The 17958-nt window shown below is 64.6% G+C and overlaps 1 protein-coding gene across 2 annotated transcripts in view; it reads right to left on the reverse strand.

Moving 5' to 3' along the window:
* The window catches only part of GRAMD4 (GRAM domain containing 4), a 71934-nt gene that overhangs the window by 23904 nt on the left and 30072 nt on the right, over positions 1-17958 (reverse strand). For both annotated transcript variants that reach the window (XM_062202661.1, XM_062202662.1), the window contains exons 2-3: positions 13298-13508; positions 9422-9542 (exon numbers count right to left, since the gene is read on the reverse strand). In XM_062202661.1, the coding sequence (XP_062058645.1) occupies positions 9422-9542; positions 13298-13508 (332 nt within the window). The remainder of the gene's footprint in view (positions 1-9421; positions 9543-13297; positions 13509-17958) is intronic.

Consider the following 17958-nt stretch of genomic DNA (forward strand, 5'->3'; position numbering starts at 1 on the left):
GCGGTGTCCGGACCGCACACACAGCCCCACGTTTCCATGGGAGTGCTGGCCACTGTCCTTCCCCGGCTGCCCCGAATGCAGGAGTGGGGTTGGGCGTGGCACGGCACCTGGGGAGGCGGCGCACACGCCGGGCTGTGTCCACCCCCAGCCCCCGGCCTCCGCGGCCAGCGCACAGGAAGTTACTGGGAGGAGGGCGACCGGCTCCAAGGCTATTTTTAAACCTGCAGAAGTGGAACTCTCACGCGGGACTCCTCTTGGCACGCAGCTCACCAGGCCCAGCCTCAGCCAAAAATAAAAATCAAGTGACAATCCTCAAATAACGCTTCTTCCCAAGGCGGGGTGGCCGCCCGCACACCTGGAGCACCTGGAGGCCCCGCGGCCCCAGCTCTGCGGCTCCCCTCCCCCTCTGGAACCTTCCCAGCCTAATCCGCCCCTCCCGTCACCAGGAGACCCTTCTAGAAGACGACGGATCAGGTACACAGCGCCAGGCCTGCGGTCACTGTCAGGGACCCATCCACCGCCTCCCTCCGCGACCCCCTGTACTTGGGAAAAACTGCGCACGACAGGCAATGCCTGGCTTTCATCGTAAACTTCTGTCTGCGTGCTTCCCCGAAGTTCACTGTGGCCCGTTCACTGCTACACACAGAGGCCATGCTTCCGGCGCTGTCACCAACTGCACGCTGCCTGGTGGCGGGAACACGCCACCTCCGGCCAGGCGGGCTGCTGTGGTCTCAGGTGCACTTCAGCTACCGACTGTGGAGGCAGGGGGGACATGAGGGGCATTCACATTGTTCCCATGCATTTCAGAAAAAACAAACAAAAGGCCCTAGGATTCCAGCCAGTTTCCACCCAGGATGGCTTTTACCCCACAATGAAACAGCTGAGAAAGGCTCTCTAGCAACAAAGCGGCCGATTCGGGCCCAGGGCCCTGAAGGCCCGGGTGCAGGGGCAGCCTTTGGTGAAGGCTTTCCTGGAGCGCTCTGGCCCTGGTCTCTGGTCTCTGTCTCTTCTCAGTCACAGGCCCCACCCACAGGCTAATCTCATCTGATCTCTCCCCGGGGCCCTGCTTCTAAACACCACCCCCTTAATACCATTAAAGTAAAGCTTAGAGGATTAAGCTCCTCCCTGGGTCCCCAGGACAAACCACGCTCAAGCCACAGCTCCACTCAGCAGTGTGAGACTGCTCGGAGCACCTGACCACCCGGGGGTGGACCCTGGGGCCCCGCCCAGTACTGACCCAGGGGACGCATGTGTTTGAAACCTGTGTCCCATCACCCACCCTGCAACCCAACCAGCACTCTGACCCGGCACACCCCAGGCCTCTCCCCAGCAGAGCGAGGGGCAGGCAGGGAGTCCGCCTCCCCCTTAGGCAAGGTGGGACTGAGGCTTGAGGCTCCGGGTGTGTGAGCCCACTGACAAAGCGAGTGCCTGGGGCCAAGCACCAGCGAGGAGGGCAGCAAAGGAGGCACCCTGGAGAGCCGGGGCCCAGGCAGGTGCCCAGAAAGACCCGCAGAAGGCCACGGCCCGTCCATCGGGGTCCACCCACCTCTTACCGATGCATCCCTCCACTGCCCGCAGACGTGCCCTGAGCACCCAGCGGCCGGGGCTCACAGCTCGCTTCACGTGCTCTCGGTTGAGTCCACTCAGTAAAGGAGACCACAGTGGACAAGGCAGGCCCCCCATGAGCTGGGCCACAGGCACCGGTGAGGGCGGCCCAGCACTCCTCACGTGCTACGGGAACCCTGGCCTCTGCAAAGGGGGTTTGCACAGCAGGGGCCGTGGGGAAGGTGGCAGAGGACGGGCGGCTTCCCCGCCAGGAAACGTCTCTGACCACAGCCCCTCTCTCGTGGCCCAGGAGGCTCAGATGCGCCTGTGGGTGGAGGGGTCACAGGGCTGGGCAGTGGCCCCCGACTGAACGCTTCCCGTGGGATGTGGCTCTGTCGCCATGCACAGCACCCGTCCCAGGACTGGGAGTAGCAGGAGGCCCAGCGCCAGCAGGATGGGGGGTGAGTATTTCCTCTGACGTGCGACGGCGGGGATGGGGCAGGCCAGGGGCTCGGCTGGGTGGGGTCAGCTCAGCTCTGCCCAAAGGCCCCTTGACTCTCAGAGCCAAACAGCGACGAAAGAGATCTCCCCAGTGATGAAGGAGATCTCACCAGAGCACAGACGTCTAGAGCCGTGAACGTCAGAGCCTTGGGACATCTCTTTTCTCAGGGGCGATCCTGGCTTTCCCTAGACAAGTTCTGTGTGACCTGGACTGGTGTGACCTGGTGCTCCCCCCTCCCCTAGTCTGGCACATGTGTCCACTCATCTCCGAGGGCAGGACCAGACCACCCGGTCTCTGGACTGGGGAGTTTCCAGCTCAACATCACCAGACAGACAGGAAGAGCAGACCCCGCCCCCTCAGCCCAGGCAGAACGCTGGCTGGTCAACCCCAAACCTGGCCCCGCCTCCAGCAGTGAATGACAGACGCCCCAGCAGCAGGCAGCGTGCAAGACCCTTCGGCTGCCAGGAGCCACGGGTGGTGAGGAGGATGAGGAAGGTCCTGCCCGCCCCAAATCGCCCAGGCGGGCCACTGGACACTTCACTGCCTTCAAGGCCTCTCCGTGGGGTTTGCACGCACAGGACGGTTCCTTGGCGCCAGCCTGCCCGCCCGCCCTCCTCCCTGACTAGCTTCCTGGAGGAAGTCCTCCATGGGGTGAGCACTACACTGACCCCCCAGTGCGTCACGGCAGCTGGAGGCCCCCTCCCCGAGTCCTGTGTCCAGAAACCAACCCGGCCGCACCCAACAGGAACCCGAATCTGGCACGGGGGTGTGAGAGGCCCAGAGGCGGGCCTGGCATCCTGACGGACATCCTCCAGCTGACCAGGGAGGTGGCTACAGGGCTCCACGACGCGGGAGGAAGGGGCCAGGACACGCAAGGGGTTCCACAAGGCACAGCCCAGCAACCAGGAAGGCCCCAGCCCCCCGCGGCTCCCAGAAGCACCTTCCTCCCCACATCCAACTTCCACACCATTACTCTCGCGCAGAGGCTGTGTGAGCTGCCAGCCTGGTGCGTGTCACTTCAGAGCCCACAGCCGGCAGGAACGCAGGAAGTGCACGCTCGTGGCCAGGCACCTCGGACTCCAAAGGCACCGCGGAACCCCAAGGCCAGGGCGGCAGCGCCCCCGGGCTACAGGGAAATGCACGAGGCTGTCCAGTGATCGATGTGCTGCTTTCAGACTCCAGCCCCGCCCCCAGCTGGGCCGCACCGCATTTCCACGTCCCCTTCTCGCCCAGCAACATCTGTGCTCGTCAATATTTGATGACTCGAGGCCATTTCCTCCCGACCGGGGAGAGCGAGCACCGTGCACCACGGAGCGGGATGTCAGCACTGCCCACTTCAGAGCCTTACGGGCGGGGGGAGGGGATGCGCGCCGTGCCCAGCCCAGCCCAGCCCAGCCCAGCCGAGAAGCCTGGCTCCCGCACTGCAGCTCCCACACTCGCAGCCCCTCCCACGGAGCTGGAGGCGCAGGGACAGCCAAACCTGCCAGAGTGGGTTCGGTGACAGCCGGCACATCCGCAGCCCTGGGACCACAGAACGCCGGCCCTCACCCACGGTATGCACTCACCGAGCTCTCGCGCCCCCAAGACATCACACTCAGGCTATAACATGAGTTCTGTCAAATCCTCGCTCAGACACACAGGTGAGAACTGCCTGCGACACCAGCATCCCTCTATGAGCGCGGGTTCGAGTCCCAGCTGCTCCACCTCCAATCCAGCTCCCTGCCTAGGAAGGCAGACGAAGCAGCTCAGGTGCTCGGGCCCCTGCCACCCACATGGGAGACCCCGATGAAGCTCCTGGCCCAGCCCTGGTGGAAGCGGCCACTTGGTGGATGAAGATCTGTTTCTCCCTCTCCTCCTCTGTGCAATTTTGCCTTTCAAATAATATATATATATTTTTTTGACAGGCAGAGTGGACAGTGAGAGAGAGAGACAGAGAGAAAGGTCTTCCTTTTGCCGTTGGTTCACCCTCCAATGGCCACCGCAGCCGGCGCACCACGCTGATCCAAAGCCAGGAGCCAGGTGCTTCTCCTGGTCTCCCCTGCGGGTGCAGGGCCCAAGGACTTGGGCCATCCTCCACTGCCTTCCTGGGCCACAGCAGAGAGCTGGCCTGGAAGAGGGGCAACCGGAACAGAATCCGGCACCCAGACCGGGACTAGAACCCGGTGTGCCGGCGCCGCAAGGTGGAGGATTAGCCTAGTGAGCCGCGGCGCCGGCTCTCAAATAAATAAATCTTAAAAAATAAAAAAACTGGAACTGCATGTGGCAATCTCTTATGGCAAAAGGCAGGCGACAGTGCAACTGTCCATCCACAGGGACCCAGCCGAGTAAACCAGGCCATGGCCACACCACGGACAATGTGGGTGCCAAACAGGCCGGGACTGTGTCCGTGTACCACTGCACAGTGAGGGCCAGGATGGGGGCGGGGATAGACAGCGAGAAGAGGAGAGGTCAGAACACAGCCCTCGGCCAGCGCTGCGGCTCACTACGCTAATCCTCCACCTGCGGCGCCGGCACACCAGGTTCTAGTCCCGGTCTGGGCGCCGGATTCTGTCCCGGTTGCCCCTCTTCCAGGCCAGCTCTCTGCTGTGGCCAGGGAGTGCAGTGGAGGATGGCTCAAGTGCTTGGGCCCTGCACCCCATGGGAGACCAGGAGAAGCACCTGGCTCCTGTCATCGGATCAGCGTGGTGCACCGGCCGCAGCGCGCCAACCGCGGCGGCCATTGGAGGGTGAACCAACGGCAAAAGGAAGACCTTTCTCTCTGTCTCTCTCTCACTGTCCACTCTGCCTGTCAAAAAAAAAAAAAAAAAAAAAGAACACAGTCCTTGCGATCAAAGAGCAAACATCATCGTGCAGTTAAAACCGCGGTTCAGAGCTACAATCTGGGTCTTCCAGGAGGCAGGCGAGCGCGACAGGACCCTCTCTGGGGAGCCCAGCTCTCGTCAGCCCCACGGGTGCCAGGGAAGCCACGCGCACCCCACAGGTGCCAGCCGCTGAGCCGGGCAGTGTGGGAGCTTGCCAGGATCCCGCGCATTTTCAGTGCAACATTTTCAAGTCAGGTTTACCAGACACACACAGAGGAGCATCTCTACTGACGCATCTGCAAACAAACAAACTCCGCAGAGAGACACAGCGGAAGAGGAGGGGTGGGCGGCAGGCAGAGGAACTCAACTTTGCTGAAGAGGCCTCGACTTGGGAACCAGGTAACCGATTCCAGAAAGGGAGAAGAAACTTATTTAAAAAACAGCCGGGGCCGGCGCTGTGGAGTAGCGGGGAAAGCCGCTGCCTGCAGCGCCGGAATCCCATACGGGCGCCGGTTCACGTCCCAGCTGCTCCTCTTCCCATCCAGCTCTCTGCTGTGGCCTGGGAAAGCAGTAGAAGATGGCCCAGGTGCTTGGGTCCCTGCACCCGCGTGGGAGACCCAGAAGAAGCTCCTGGTTCCAGATCAGCCCAGCTCCAGCAGTTGAGGCCCTCTGGGGAGTGAACCAGCGGATGCAAGACCTCTGTCTCTGTAGCTCTGCCTCTCAAATAACTAAATCATTAAAAATAAAAACCAACCATACACCATGAGCAATGGGACAAAATGACAAGGTGGACAAGGTGCCCGGCGTGAGGCACTCAGGACAACCGCCCCTGGACACAGGGTGACCTGAGGCTCCTGGTGAGGACTCGGGACAACCTTCTTCAAAACACCGACCCAGGGACACAAAGCCAGGGGAGCTCCCGGCCCGGAACCTTCCACAACGGTGAGGCCGGGGAGGGTCTCAGACCAGACAGCAGCCTGCCGCCTCGGGTGACTGTGCGGTGGTCAGATGCGGGGCACTTTCACTTCTGCCTTTAGGAAACACTCGGCAGAGCAGCTAGGGCCATCGTGCCTGCAGCTGACCTGCAGGCAGCGCAGAAAAAAGCGTGCAGATGGACGGACAGAGGGGTGGACGGAAGCCCGGACAGACGCGTGGAGGGCGTGCAGAGAGGTGGACGGTGGATGGACACTTGGATGGGCAGATGTTTGGGTGGGTATGTGGAATGAGGGTGGGTGTGGGTGGATGATCGCTGGGTGATGGATGGACACATGGATAGGCAGGTGGAAAAGAAATACAGACATAAATGCAGTAAAACTTAACTTTTGAGGAATACTTGGGATGAAAAACATGAGAATTCTTCGTACTGTTGTTACAACTTTCCTGATATTGTGTCAAAATAAAAAAGTTAAAGGAGAAAAAAAATCTAAAAAAAAAACCCAAAAGTTAAGAGAAGCAACGGAGCCAACCCCATCATGCGGACACCGAGAGGTTTGGAGAAACCCGTGCAGAGCCACGCTCAGACCAGTGAGTAGTGCCTGTCAGTGGACACACCTCCCGCACGAACAGAAACAAACCCAGACCCTGCACCCCTGCGCGTCAGCCTGCGTCTGGACGTCACACTGGCACTGGGTTCTGAGACCTGTGAGCCCGGGGAGGACACCCAGAGTCCTGGGCCTGATGCCAAATGAACTGTCCACGTGAACCCCAGGTGCCCAGCCCTGCCACGGAACAGGCAGCGGAGGCAGGATGGCCAACCAGCGGCCACACGCAGCCTCTGACGCCACCTCCGGCGGGTGGGCCTGGCTTGCCGAGTTAATCACAGGCGCGGCACAGGAACTGTGTGACTGTGTGGGTGCGGCCAAGGCGAGGAAGGACCCAGAAGCCCAGAGGCAGAACTGGGCAGCACCAGCTCTGTGAGAACGCGGCGACTAGCACACAGCAAATCCCTTCCAACCCATCTCAAGATGACACCACAATGAAAGACCCAGGAAAGCCCAACCCTCCTCGGTCACCTCTGTGGGATGCCCAGGGCAGAAAACCCCGCCACTGAAAGCTGGAAGATAAGGGGCAAACTCCAGCGTGCGCCCAGTCTGTCCTCGGTGAACCACCCCGGGGGGAATGGAACAGTTGGCACAGCCGAGCCGGCTTTCAGAAACACGTCGGCTGTTACACGGAGAAACGAGCAGAAGTGACAGTGACCGTTTCCCAACGTCTCAGGACAGGGCCCGAGGTCACGCCGCTGGACACAGACCCTCAGGCCAGGGCGAGTGGAAGCCGGGCGCCTGGAGACAGCTGAGCACAGCTGCACGGCTCCAGCTGGGACACCGGACTCACCGCCTGGGCTTTCGAACACACGGAGCCACCCACTGACGTTATTTACAGATGGAAAAACCCAACGCAGCCTGGGATTCGCTCCAAATTACCGCGGGGGAGTGGCGGGGGTACAGGACAGCAGGCAAAGCCGACCGTGAGCTCCCTGACCCAGCCCTACGTCCTCACACTCAACCTCTCCAACACGGAGACCCAGCTCACATGGCTCCCCGCCCCCAGGCTGCCCAAGCTGGACCCCCCCCCCAGCCCACATGGCTCCCCGCCCCCAGGCTGCCCAAGCTGGACCCCCCCCAGCCCACATGGCTCCCCGCCCCCAGGCTGCCCAAGCTGGACCCCCCCCCCAGCCCACATGGCTCCCCGCCCCCAGGTTGCCCAAGCTGGACCCCCCCCCAGCCCACATGGCTCCCCGCCCCCAGGCTGCCCAAGCTGGACGCCCCAGTTTCACTCCCTGAGGCACCCTGGGGACAGAGTCACGAGCGCCCGCCGAGGACACCGCAGCCATGTCCCATGGCAGGGAAGGCCTCTCTCCCTGCCTCCCTCGAGATCCTGCTGGCCCAAGACACAGCCCTGTGGATCTCTCCTGCAGCGCTGCTTGGTCAGAGCATGGGAGTGACAGGCCCCCGCCCACTCCTGCCCTGGAAGCCTCCCCATCCCCCGCCTGTCAGGGGCTCCCGCTAGGCCCCTCCCCTTCACGGATCAACCCTGGCTCTGGGGGTTCATCCAGCACCATGAAACTGCCCACTCACTGCTCTGACCCACAAAACGGAATCCAACTTCCTCAGGGCCTGCCCAGACCGACCTCCAGGAGCCCCCGACGGCAGCCACCCAGGGACGGCCGCCTCGTCCCTTCAGAGGCCTGGCAACCCCACGGCCCTGCACGGCAGGAGCTCAAGCAGCCGCGGCCACAGGCAGCAGGCGCCACCAGGCACCCCCGAGCAGCCTGGCGTTCAGAACACAGCCCAGGCACACACGCAGGCACAGCACGGTTAACCACGCACACGCGTCCACACACACTCATGCATACGTGGCCACACACGTGAACAGGTACCCGCTGCTGCCCATACGCACTCGAAAGTGTTGCTGCACACACACTCCGACTGCCACTGCATACATGCGTGTGCACACGGCTCACTACCGCTGTCCAGGCTGTCACCAGACAGGGCCCTGGGCCCACCCCTCGAGCACCAGGGGATCACGGATGCTGGCAGCCAGGCCCCGGACCCCAGGCCAACAGGTGGAAGCCCCAGGTACCTCACAGCAAGAGGCCAAGGGCAAGGCCCAGTCCCTACACCGTCCACCCAACGGAGAGGCGAGGACTCTCCTTCTGGGACACCAGCAGTACTTGGCAGGGGAAACCCACCCCCACCCCCACCCGCGGCTGCTCCCCTCCACCAAGGGCTTCCCGTGCAGGCCCCGGGCCAGGAAGCAGAGACCCCAGCCCAGTCTGCAAGACGCAACTGGAAAAGGTGCAGTGACCGAGGCCCACACGCTGCCGGCACAGGGGCACCTGGGACACAGCAGGGGCAACACACAGGGGAGGCGGCCTGCCCGTGGGGCCCTCAGCCCTGCTCGCGGCCGAGGGCTGCCCCTTCCTCAGGCCTGGCGTTGCAGAGTAGTGACTGCTACAGGGCTGGGTTCCCGGAGAAAGCCACTGCTCCCTGTGTCGTCTTCCCCAACCGCATCAGCCGTGAAAGTGCCCTGGCGGCCAACAGAGTTGTGCGCACCCCCCGGGGTCAGGGAGCTCCGGCCTCGGCTGCCTGCTATGACCATTTGACCCTAGGCAGGGGCCTTTGCCCAACAGCAGGCCGACTCGAGTGAGCCCTCCATGCCTCAGTTTCTCCATGCAGGGGAGGAGAGAGCATCCACAGAGGTCACAGCTTCCAGAACATTCTCCACCATTCGCACTGCCCCAGAGACTAGGACCCCAACAAGCAGGGAACACGCGGTGCAGGCAAATGGACAAGGTCCCACTGCTCTTCCTCCCTCCTTGATCCATAAACAGAGCAAATACAAATGTCAGATTCTTCCAGAAGTTTCTGGTAAGTTGAAAATGACCTATCCCAGACTGGCCATCACCACCAGAACTTCCACAGAGCATTCCATGCTTGCAGAGGCTGGGCTGGGCTCGGGCGGCAGCAGCGGGGAGGCACGGATTTGGGCCACGTGGGCACTCCTGAGCCCACAGCACGGCCACCAGGCCCCACCCCGGCCCATCCTTCCACGGGCACAGAGTGGCACTCACGCAGGAAGTGCTTTTCCAGCAAGGCGATTTCCAAGTGACCTTTGATCTCGTTCAGCCGATCAAACTCCGTCCGGTTAAAGTCCTGGACGCCTGAGGCCATGATGAGGGTCCCTGGACCAGCCTGGAAGAGAAACAGCAGGCCCTCAGAGGAAGCGGCTGGGGCACCCCAGGTCCACCCTCAGCTCTGCAGAGGGCACGAGAAGGCCTGAGGAGAGAAGCTTCGGCCTCCAGGACATGAGGATGGCACCATGGGCTGAGGGTCCCACCCGGCACCAGCTCGCACCGCGGACAAGGCAGAGGCTGGGCCCACCTACATCAGGCCACCTGGGGGTCTCAGGCAGTACGGATGTCCTCAGAGGCCTTGCAGAGCCGACTTCCCATAAACTCCAGCCAGGCCTCGACTTCCCGGCTCCGTGGAGGGCTAATTAAACCACAGCCCCATCCCCGCGAGCCAAGGGCAGGCTCCAGTTACAGGCAGCCGCTGCCCGCGCCACGAGCCTGGGGGCTGGGCACATCCTGCTGACTGGAGGAAAAGGAGACAGGCGCCACCCGGCACAGCCAGGCCTGCTGAGCCCCACGGCTGCATCCCGCTGCTGACCTGGCCGGGAACGGCACACAGGGGCCACGCCGCACAGCCAGGGAAGGGGCTGACAGAGGCAGCCGAGGCTTCTGGGCCACACCCTCTGATCCCTGACCTGGTCCTGAGTTTCAGCAGCTCTGGCTCCCAGGGGACAGGGACCAGGCTGTGAGCCGGGCAGGGTGGCACAGAGACCAGCGGGTGGGACAAAGACAGGGCAGTTCCATGTGCCCGGCCCACCTCGACCGAGGAAGACCAGCCAGAGCACCTGTTCTAGATGATGGGGGGGGGCCCAGGAGTCCACAAGCGTCCCCCCAGGAGGAGAGGCTCTGGGAAGGCCTGGTCTGGGTCCCAGGAGCCGGGCCACACAGGCCCAGGCAGGCCTCAGCGCCGGAGCACCTGCAAAGGCGGCTCCAACACAGCCAGGGCAGACAGCCCCACGCGGCTGGGGAGAATCTCCCCAGAACCCTGCGAGGCCCTGCCAGACCCACAGCCCAGCTCCCACACAGGGCCCAGTCCTCAGCCTCTGTCTTTCAGAGAGGACGGCCAGGAGCTGGGGGGCTTCCTAGACACCGAGTGCGAGGGGCTGGGGACCCAACTGGACAGGAGGTGGCGGCAGTGGCGCGTAAAGGTGCAGGGGCGGTACAGGGTTGGGACCTTGGGATTTAAAAAAAAAAAAGTGGCGAGAGCAAACAGAAATTTCAGGCTGCTTGCCACCAGTTCACCCCAACCCACCTGCCCTCGTATACCCTGGGCAGCTCTAGGCCACTGACCGAGGACCCTGGCTGGCACCTGGCTCCCGTCTGAACCCTCCTCATCCCCACCTGGCCCTCTCACCCTGGGCACACCCACTCCTGTGTCTGGTTCAGGGGCAGGCACACCCCTCGCCTCATCTCCAGCCCCTCTTGTCTGCGAGTTTCTCTCCCATCCCTTGCATCGGATTCAGACCCCGCCACCTGCCCTGGCCAGGGAAGACCAGGCCCGAGAGAGCCCGGGCCTGTGTGGAGGAGCAGGTGGCCATGAACGCCGAACCAGAGAGAGACCTCGGCAACCCTGCCGGCCCAGAAGTGCCTGCCCTGGGGCCTGACCTGCTTCTCCATGGGGTCCCTGCGGGAGAACGTGTGTTATAACCAGCGCACTTGCCCTGTGCACAGCACTCCTGGCGGAGCACAGCACAAAGCCACAGCTGGGCACCGCAGCCTGGTCCCCGCCCCACCCACCACAGACCCTGCGCAGGGTGAGCCTGGCCCCAGGCTGGCCCAGGAGGCAGGCCCAGGCCACCTGGTCCTGAGCTCGTCAGCAGGCAGCACGCAGACAGCCTGGAGCCCTGGGTGCCACCACGCATCAAAGACAGAAGACACGCGTGCGGCCCAGCCCAGCCCGGCTGCCTGCACCCCGTCCTGCCGGGGGCGGCTGCTGGCTGATCCTGGGCATTCCCTCAAGGGCTGCTGCAGAAAGGAACCCCCTCCCCCCACGGCTGTGGCCTCGGCTCCTCCCACTCGGGGCCCGGAACAGTCCCCACACAGCCAGGCCCACCCCAGCAGAGAAGACGGGGCCAGGCCCGGCCCAGGCCAGCGTGTGCCGCCCCACGCTCAGCCCCCTCTCCTGTGTGGCAGGAGGGGGCTCCCCGGGAGGGCCCTGTGACTGTGACTCCAGGCACCAATCCTAACAGGGCTGTGACCAGGGCAGGTGTCGGGGGGGGGGAGCCCCAGAGCCTGGTGGGCTGGGGGGAGGGGGACGGTGGAGGCCAGGCCCTGGAGCCCCATACCCAGATCTGGCTCTGCCACTGCCTCATCTCGTGACCTCACGTGTGACTAAGGCCCCCGAGCCTCTTATCTGTCCAACGGGGGTAAGACCCTAAAAATGAGCCCGGGGGCTGTGGGCACCCAAGGCCCACACATGGGGGCTACCCTGGCAGGGGCAAGGCACATAGGCGGGCAGACCTGGGGCCAGCTCTGGCTGCTTGGCCTCCACAGAGCCCTGGGCAAAGGACCTGTTCTCAGGAGCCCAGGGAAGCCAGGGTGGGGGGGCCACCCTGGGGCTGTTTCTGGGGGGCTGAGGCCTGAGAAGGGAGCTGGGTGCCCACTCCCCCAAAGCCCACGCCCTGCCTGTCCCTCTCTCAGGCCTAGGAGAGTGGGGGGGTGCCCAGCCCCTACCCCACATCGCCAAGCACCATGGCTCCTCATCTCTCCCCCACAGCCCAGGCCCTGTGTTCACAGCCCCAGAGACCTCCACAATCCACCCCCGCTGGGCCACCAGCCAGAGACCTGCAGGTGACCTGGCCAGATGCACAGGGAGGGGTCAGTGCCGGTGGTCTGGGGGCCAACCTGGGGGAGGAGGGGGTAGGGCACTGGTGGACTACGAGGCTGTCCAAGGCCTGGGGGACCTGCAGATGCCCCGCCCCCTCAGACACGTCACACCCAGATGGGAGGGCCGCTCCAGGCCCGGCCTCCGCCTCCACCTAGATAGTGGTTGCCCTGCTAGACAGATGGGCGGATGGACAGAAGGAGTGGGAGCCAGGACAGCCCAGCTTCGGCCTCTCTGTGGGACCCCAGTCACCACTTGCTGTGGAGCTCAGAGCTGCCCACGTGTGGGGATTCCCGAGGAGCCACGGCAGCCGCAGCACACTCAGTCCGTAGGCTGTCGCCAGACGGCACCACTGCAGGGCGGCACAGCAGGTGCAGGGGCCCAGCACCCACCACCTGGGGCGAGCGGGCGTGCAGTGAATTATTAATTCCCGCCAGGCGCAGACACACAGGAAGGATGGCACTCACGGCCCAGCTCTGCGGCCTCTCCCTGGCTCAGGGGCTGGGAGAGCAAACGGCAGGGCGGGTCGCCCACACCTGGCACGAGATGGTTTGGAGAAGGCGGTGGAGAAGCCTGGGGTAGGTGTGCCCACAGCAGTGAGCCCAGGGGCCACACCTGGCTGGGGCAGGGGCCACGGCCCACCCATGCTTCGGTCCCGTCGGAGCCGCAGGTGCTCAGCGGGCCTCTGCTGCAGGCGGGAGGGCCCAGCCGGCCACCCTGGGTTGATGACCCGCGCCCTGGCACAGCCAGACGGGAGCCAGAAGCTCCCAGACGGCACGCTGCCTGCGGCCACTTCCATACCAGCCACAGAAAACCAGGGAGCGAGGTAAAACGCAGCCACTAGACGAACCCCAGGCAGGGCAGAGGCTGCGGCCAGGGAGACCCGGGGGCGGGGCGGGCGAGGGCAGGCAGCGGGACCAGAGGAGGGGGAGCAGGCCCGCAGCTGCGTCTGTCCAGCCCAGCCCAGCCCGCCAGCCAGAGCCGGTACTCACAGGGTCCCGGAGCTCCTCGCCGTCCCGGGGCGAGGTCCGCGGGATCTTCAGGGGGATCTCGTCTCCGCATTCGGTGTCTGAGGCATTGGGAGACTCGGCCAGATCGAGGAAGTCGTCTCTCTTGTGACCTCTGAACCTGATCTTGTCCAGCCTCCTTAGCATGTTCAGCACTGAGCCCCGCTGCTTTACCTTAACATGACGGTCGGGGTCCCTGGAAGGGAAGGAGGGACCTGGTGAGGCGCCCGGGCCGGCTCTGCACACGGAGACCCCACCTGGCTCCCACCAGCCCCAGAGCTCCTCCCGCCACTGCCCATCCTCCCACATCCCCATCGGGGTGCCCCCGCTGGGCAGACAGCCCAGCCTCTGCCTCCCCACAGCCGGCAGTGAGAAAGAAGGCTAAACCCGCCCCCACCCTGCCCCACATTCTCCCAACAAGCTGTCAAGGACGGCGGCATGCACTGCCGGGGACGGGGCCCAGGCCTGGAAACCGCCAGGGGGTCCACACTGGGGCTGCCCCAACCCCCGACGGCTGCCCTGCGGGTCCCAGTGGAACCCGGCCTCACCACGCCCCCACCAGGCTGTCCCCCAGGGACTCTGCCTGAGACACCAGCCTGCTCACAGCCCGTGGCCCGGCCTGCAGACTCGGCTCAGGCCTCGCCTCCTCCAAGAAGCCTCCCCAGGGACAGGCTACATCAGGAGCCCCCGGGCAGCAGCAGCCTGGACCCCCCAGCGCTCGGGGCAGAGGCCCAGTGTAGGGACACACGTGGGCACCGAGGCAGGAATGTGCACTGGGGTGTCCCCGACACCCCCGGCCCTGGCCTTCAGCCACCAGCCCCTCCGCCCTGAGCTGGGGTTTCCACCTCTGAAGCGGGGGGGACCCCAACAAGGCTAAAGCATCCTGGGGTTTTAGATGGCACAGCTGAGGAGAGCCTGACCCCAGGCGGCTGAGGGACCTTCTCACTCACAGGGGGAGGGCGGGGAGCCGGGCTGGGCCATCTCCCGGGAGGCCCAGAGGTGGAGGTGGGAAGAGGGGCAGTGTGGGCAGGGACAGCCCCGCGCCCCTCCTGCCCGACTGGTGTGGCGGCGGCAGTGGGCCCCCCGGAACAGCAGGCAGCCCACGGCCTGCTCGGGACGTAGTGGAACCTGCTCCGAGCCACGGGGCAGCGGGGAGGGCAGTGTGGCAGGGGAGGGCGGGCGCCTTGCTGAAGCGAGGCCGGGGCTGGGTCCCTGCAAGAGCGGGGAAGACGCCTGCCCGTTCCCGGGGCTCCGTCCCGAAGACGAGCGCAGGACCCCTGTCTGTCGGAGCCAAGCCCCGAAGCCTGCCCCGCCCGACGCTGCTGAGCCACAATTTCTCTCCCCAAGCCCTGGCTGGTGGCTGTCCCCGCGTGTCCCCACACCCTCACAGACCATCAGAAGTGTCAACGCCCACCGCCTTTCATCCTCTAAGCCAGCCAAAGAGCAAGACACTCTTCTTGGTGCCACAGTGACCTGGGCACCTCCTCCCTTGGGGCCCCGCCTCCCGACTGCTGCTCCCAGCTTTCACCAACGCTGGGCCCAAGCCGTCACACGGGGACAGACACCTGCAGACGCGCGACCTGTCGCTGGCCCCGGTGCAAGGTGCAGAGATGCCGATACCCGGTGCCCCCTGGGGCCCCAGGAGTGGGCACACGGGGCGAGGCAGCTGTCCACAGCTCCCAGCGCGGGGGCCCAGAAGACACCGCCCGCCATGAACCAGGAGAAAGCAGAACTGGGTACTGAGCGAGTCCCAGGGGAGAAGCAGGAGTCCACAGTGAGAGACAAGAATAAAATCACAAAGCGGAAAAAACCCAGCAGGACAAGCCCACGACGTTAACAACTTCCGCTGGTTAAAAAGAATAAACAAAACCACAGGCAACAGCCACACAGGTGGCCAACAAGAGAGGCAGGAGCAACATCTTTGTGCTAGGACGCCCGAGTAAACTGAAAAAAATCGCACTATCGCGTGCAGGAACCTTCCAGTTCACGCAATGGAAACGGAGCTGAGTGAGGCGGCGGGAGGGAGGCGGGCCGGGACACAGGGGCCCTCCCTGCACGCCAGGGTCACACCCGAGGGGCAGCCAACATCCGCCCTGGTCCGAGTCGGGGAGGGCGGGGCAGCCAGGAACACCACAGGGGCCTCACATGGGACGGCGGCTCTGCGAAGGCCGGGGCATCACCAAATGCTACTCCCCGTTGTGCAAACACGTGTGCGGAGGCCCCTGCACGCCCAGACCGGGAGCCTTGACGCCCCACCCCAGTTTGTATTATGGTAGAATACACACAACACAGAGCGGAGCAGCCGAGCCGTGCTGAAGGGCCCAGCTCCGTGGCATTAACACGTCCTCCACCTCCGAGCCCTCGCCTCGGAAAACTCAGCTCTGTGCTCGGCCAGCACCCACCCCCCCAGCCCGCCGCACCCCATTCCTACTGCCTTCTTCATGGGAAAAAGCAGCACACACCAAGAAGAGGAAGGGCGGCCGCGCAAACCTCCTCCTCCCTTCTCTAGGTGCCCGGGGTTCCCCTTCCTGGAGCAGCCTCTGCGGGAGCCAGGGCCTGGGCAGGGGCCCCGAGGCTGCCCGGGCTCCTCACAGGGTTCTGGGCAGTCGGTTCCTCCCAGCCTGGGACTGTCGCCTCCCCTGGGGCTGGGGCTGCCTTCGGCATTCAGCTCCAGGAGAACAGAGACAAAGGCACCAAGCGTCCGGCTGCCACCATCAGAATGCAGCGTGCGCCCCGGCCGCGGCACCCAGCTGCCCACCGGGGCTCGTCCTCCTGCCGTGGGCTCAGTGCCCATACACACAGCCCACAGAAGCAAGGGGGCCCGGGGGCCCCACCACCCTCCTCCTCGGGTTCGTCAGAACGAGCAGCCTTCACACTGCCGTCGGCAACCACGAGCCGACCAGGGACAACCACGAGCCGACCAGGGACAACCACCCCGGGCACTCAGGGAAGGACGCGCCCCACGCCCACGCCCACGTCCACACCCCTGCACTGCCTAAGCCAGGACCACCTTGGCTCAGCACCTCTGCAGAGAGGACCCCCGAGTAGTGCCGCACAGGCAGGCTGCAGGTGAGTGCAGATTTGGGGACGCCTGAAGATGGCCGGATCTGGGTGACAGGCATGACCCCCCCAAAGGAAGCTTTTCCCACCAGGCCCAGGTCAACCCCTTCCAGCTCCCCAACTCCCAGCTGCCCATCCCCCACCGCCCACAGGCCCAGCAACTCCCCACACGTCCACCCTCTCAGGTGGCTGGACCCTTCCTCACAGGACCCCTCGGGGCTGTCCCAGGTCCGGGCTGAGCAGTGGGCTGCACGAGGGAGCACCCCTTTCAGGAGACGGCTCCAGAGGACCAGCTCCGGCCTGCAGAGGGGACCCCTCCCCCATACCTCCTCGTGGACGCTGCGCTGGCCGACACCCCTCAGCTGCGGCTACTCCAGCTCCTGCTCCAGGCCCAGGCCTGCTCGGGGACCGGTGGCCATGTGCCCCCAGTAGCTCAGGGGGCGGCACCTGCAGCCTGGGGCCTGAGCAGAGCAGGCAGCGTCCAGCCAGGCCCCAGGCCCCTGGCCCCTCTGCACTGGGACAGAATCCAGCCCAGCGCACTGCTTTAGAAACCCACTGAATCGCTCCGGGCACAAAGGAGGCAGTGTCTGAGAGCCCTGGGCTTGGAAGCCACAAAGGATTTTGGCCCCCTCCCAGCCCAGAACGGGGGGAGCAGTCCTGGCCCTGAGCGTTCCCTGAGCCGCCGTCCATCCGTACCCCGCCCCGCAAAAGCCCCTTTCAGAGTTCCAGGAGGCCCCAGGAGTGCCCCCACCTCCTTGCTGCCAGCGGCACTCCCACCGGTCCCGGCAGAAGCAGAGTCTGTCTCCCAGGGGATGGCAGCCCAGCTACCGAGCAACTCTCTGGAGACTCACGGAGGCGGCCGGGGAAGCCGGCCCCTCTGCCCCAGCTCAGGGGACACACCTGGCCCCGGGCTGAGGCCACGCACGGCGCACAGGAGGCCAGGTTCTAACCTCACCCCCCAACATGCCTGGAGTCACGCGCTGCACCCCTCAACTGCCCACGGGCCTGAAAACACACACGGCTCCCAGGCCAGGTTGTCAGACAGCTGGCTCCAGTGTGGCCCTGCCCCCTCCCTCAGGATGAGGATGGATGACTTGGGGGTTTCCCCAAACCCAAGGCTCTTTGGGGAGCTGCCTCCCTCCCCTCGAATCCATGGCTGGGTGCAGTCGGGGGACCCCAGAAGCCCCACTGACTCAGCTTGGCGCCCGCACGGCTCCTCTCTGGATCGTCACCATCTGCCCTCCCACGTGGCGGCACCGCCATCGCGGCTTCTAGAGCCAGAAGCTCCAAGGGGCCCTGCACCGCGTCCTTCCTTACTCCACGCCACCCCCAGTGCCAGTGCCAGTGCCAGCGCCGGCTGCAGCACACCCAGCATCAGTACACTCCTGCACCCGTCCGTCTCCAGAGCACCCCCAACTCACCCCGGGAGGCACAGCTGCTCCTGCGACGGCCCCACACGCTGGCTTTTTTATTTTTTGACAGGCAGAGTTAGACAGTGAGAGAGAGAGACAGAGAAAGGTCTTCCCTCCATTGGTTCACCCCCCCAAATGGCTGCTACGGCAGGCACGCTGCGCCGATCCGAAGCC

This window comes from Lepus europaeus, chromosome 10 (genome assembly GCF_033115175.1).
Source record: "Lepus europaeus isolate LE1 chromosome 10, mLepTim1.pri, whole genome shotgun sequence".
Taxonomy (NCBI): domain Eukaryota; kingdom Metazoa; phylum Chordata; class Mammalia; order Lagomorpha; family Leporidae; genus Lepus; species Lepus europaeus.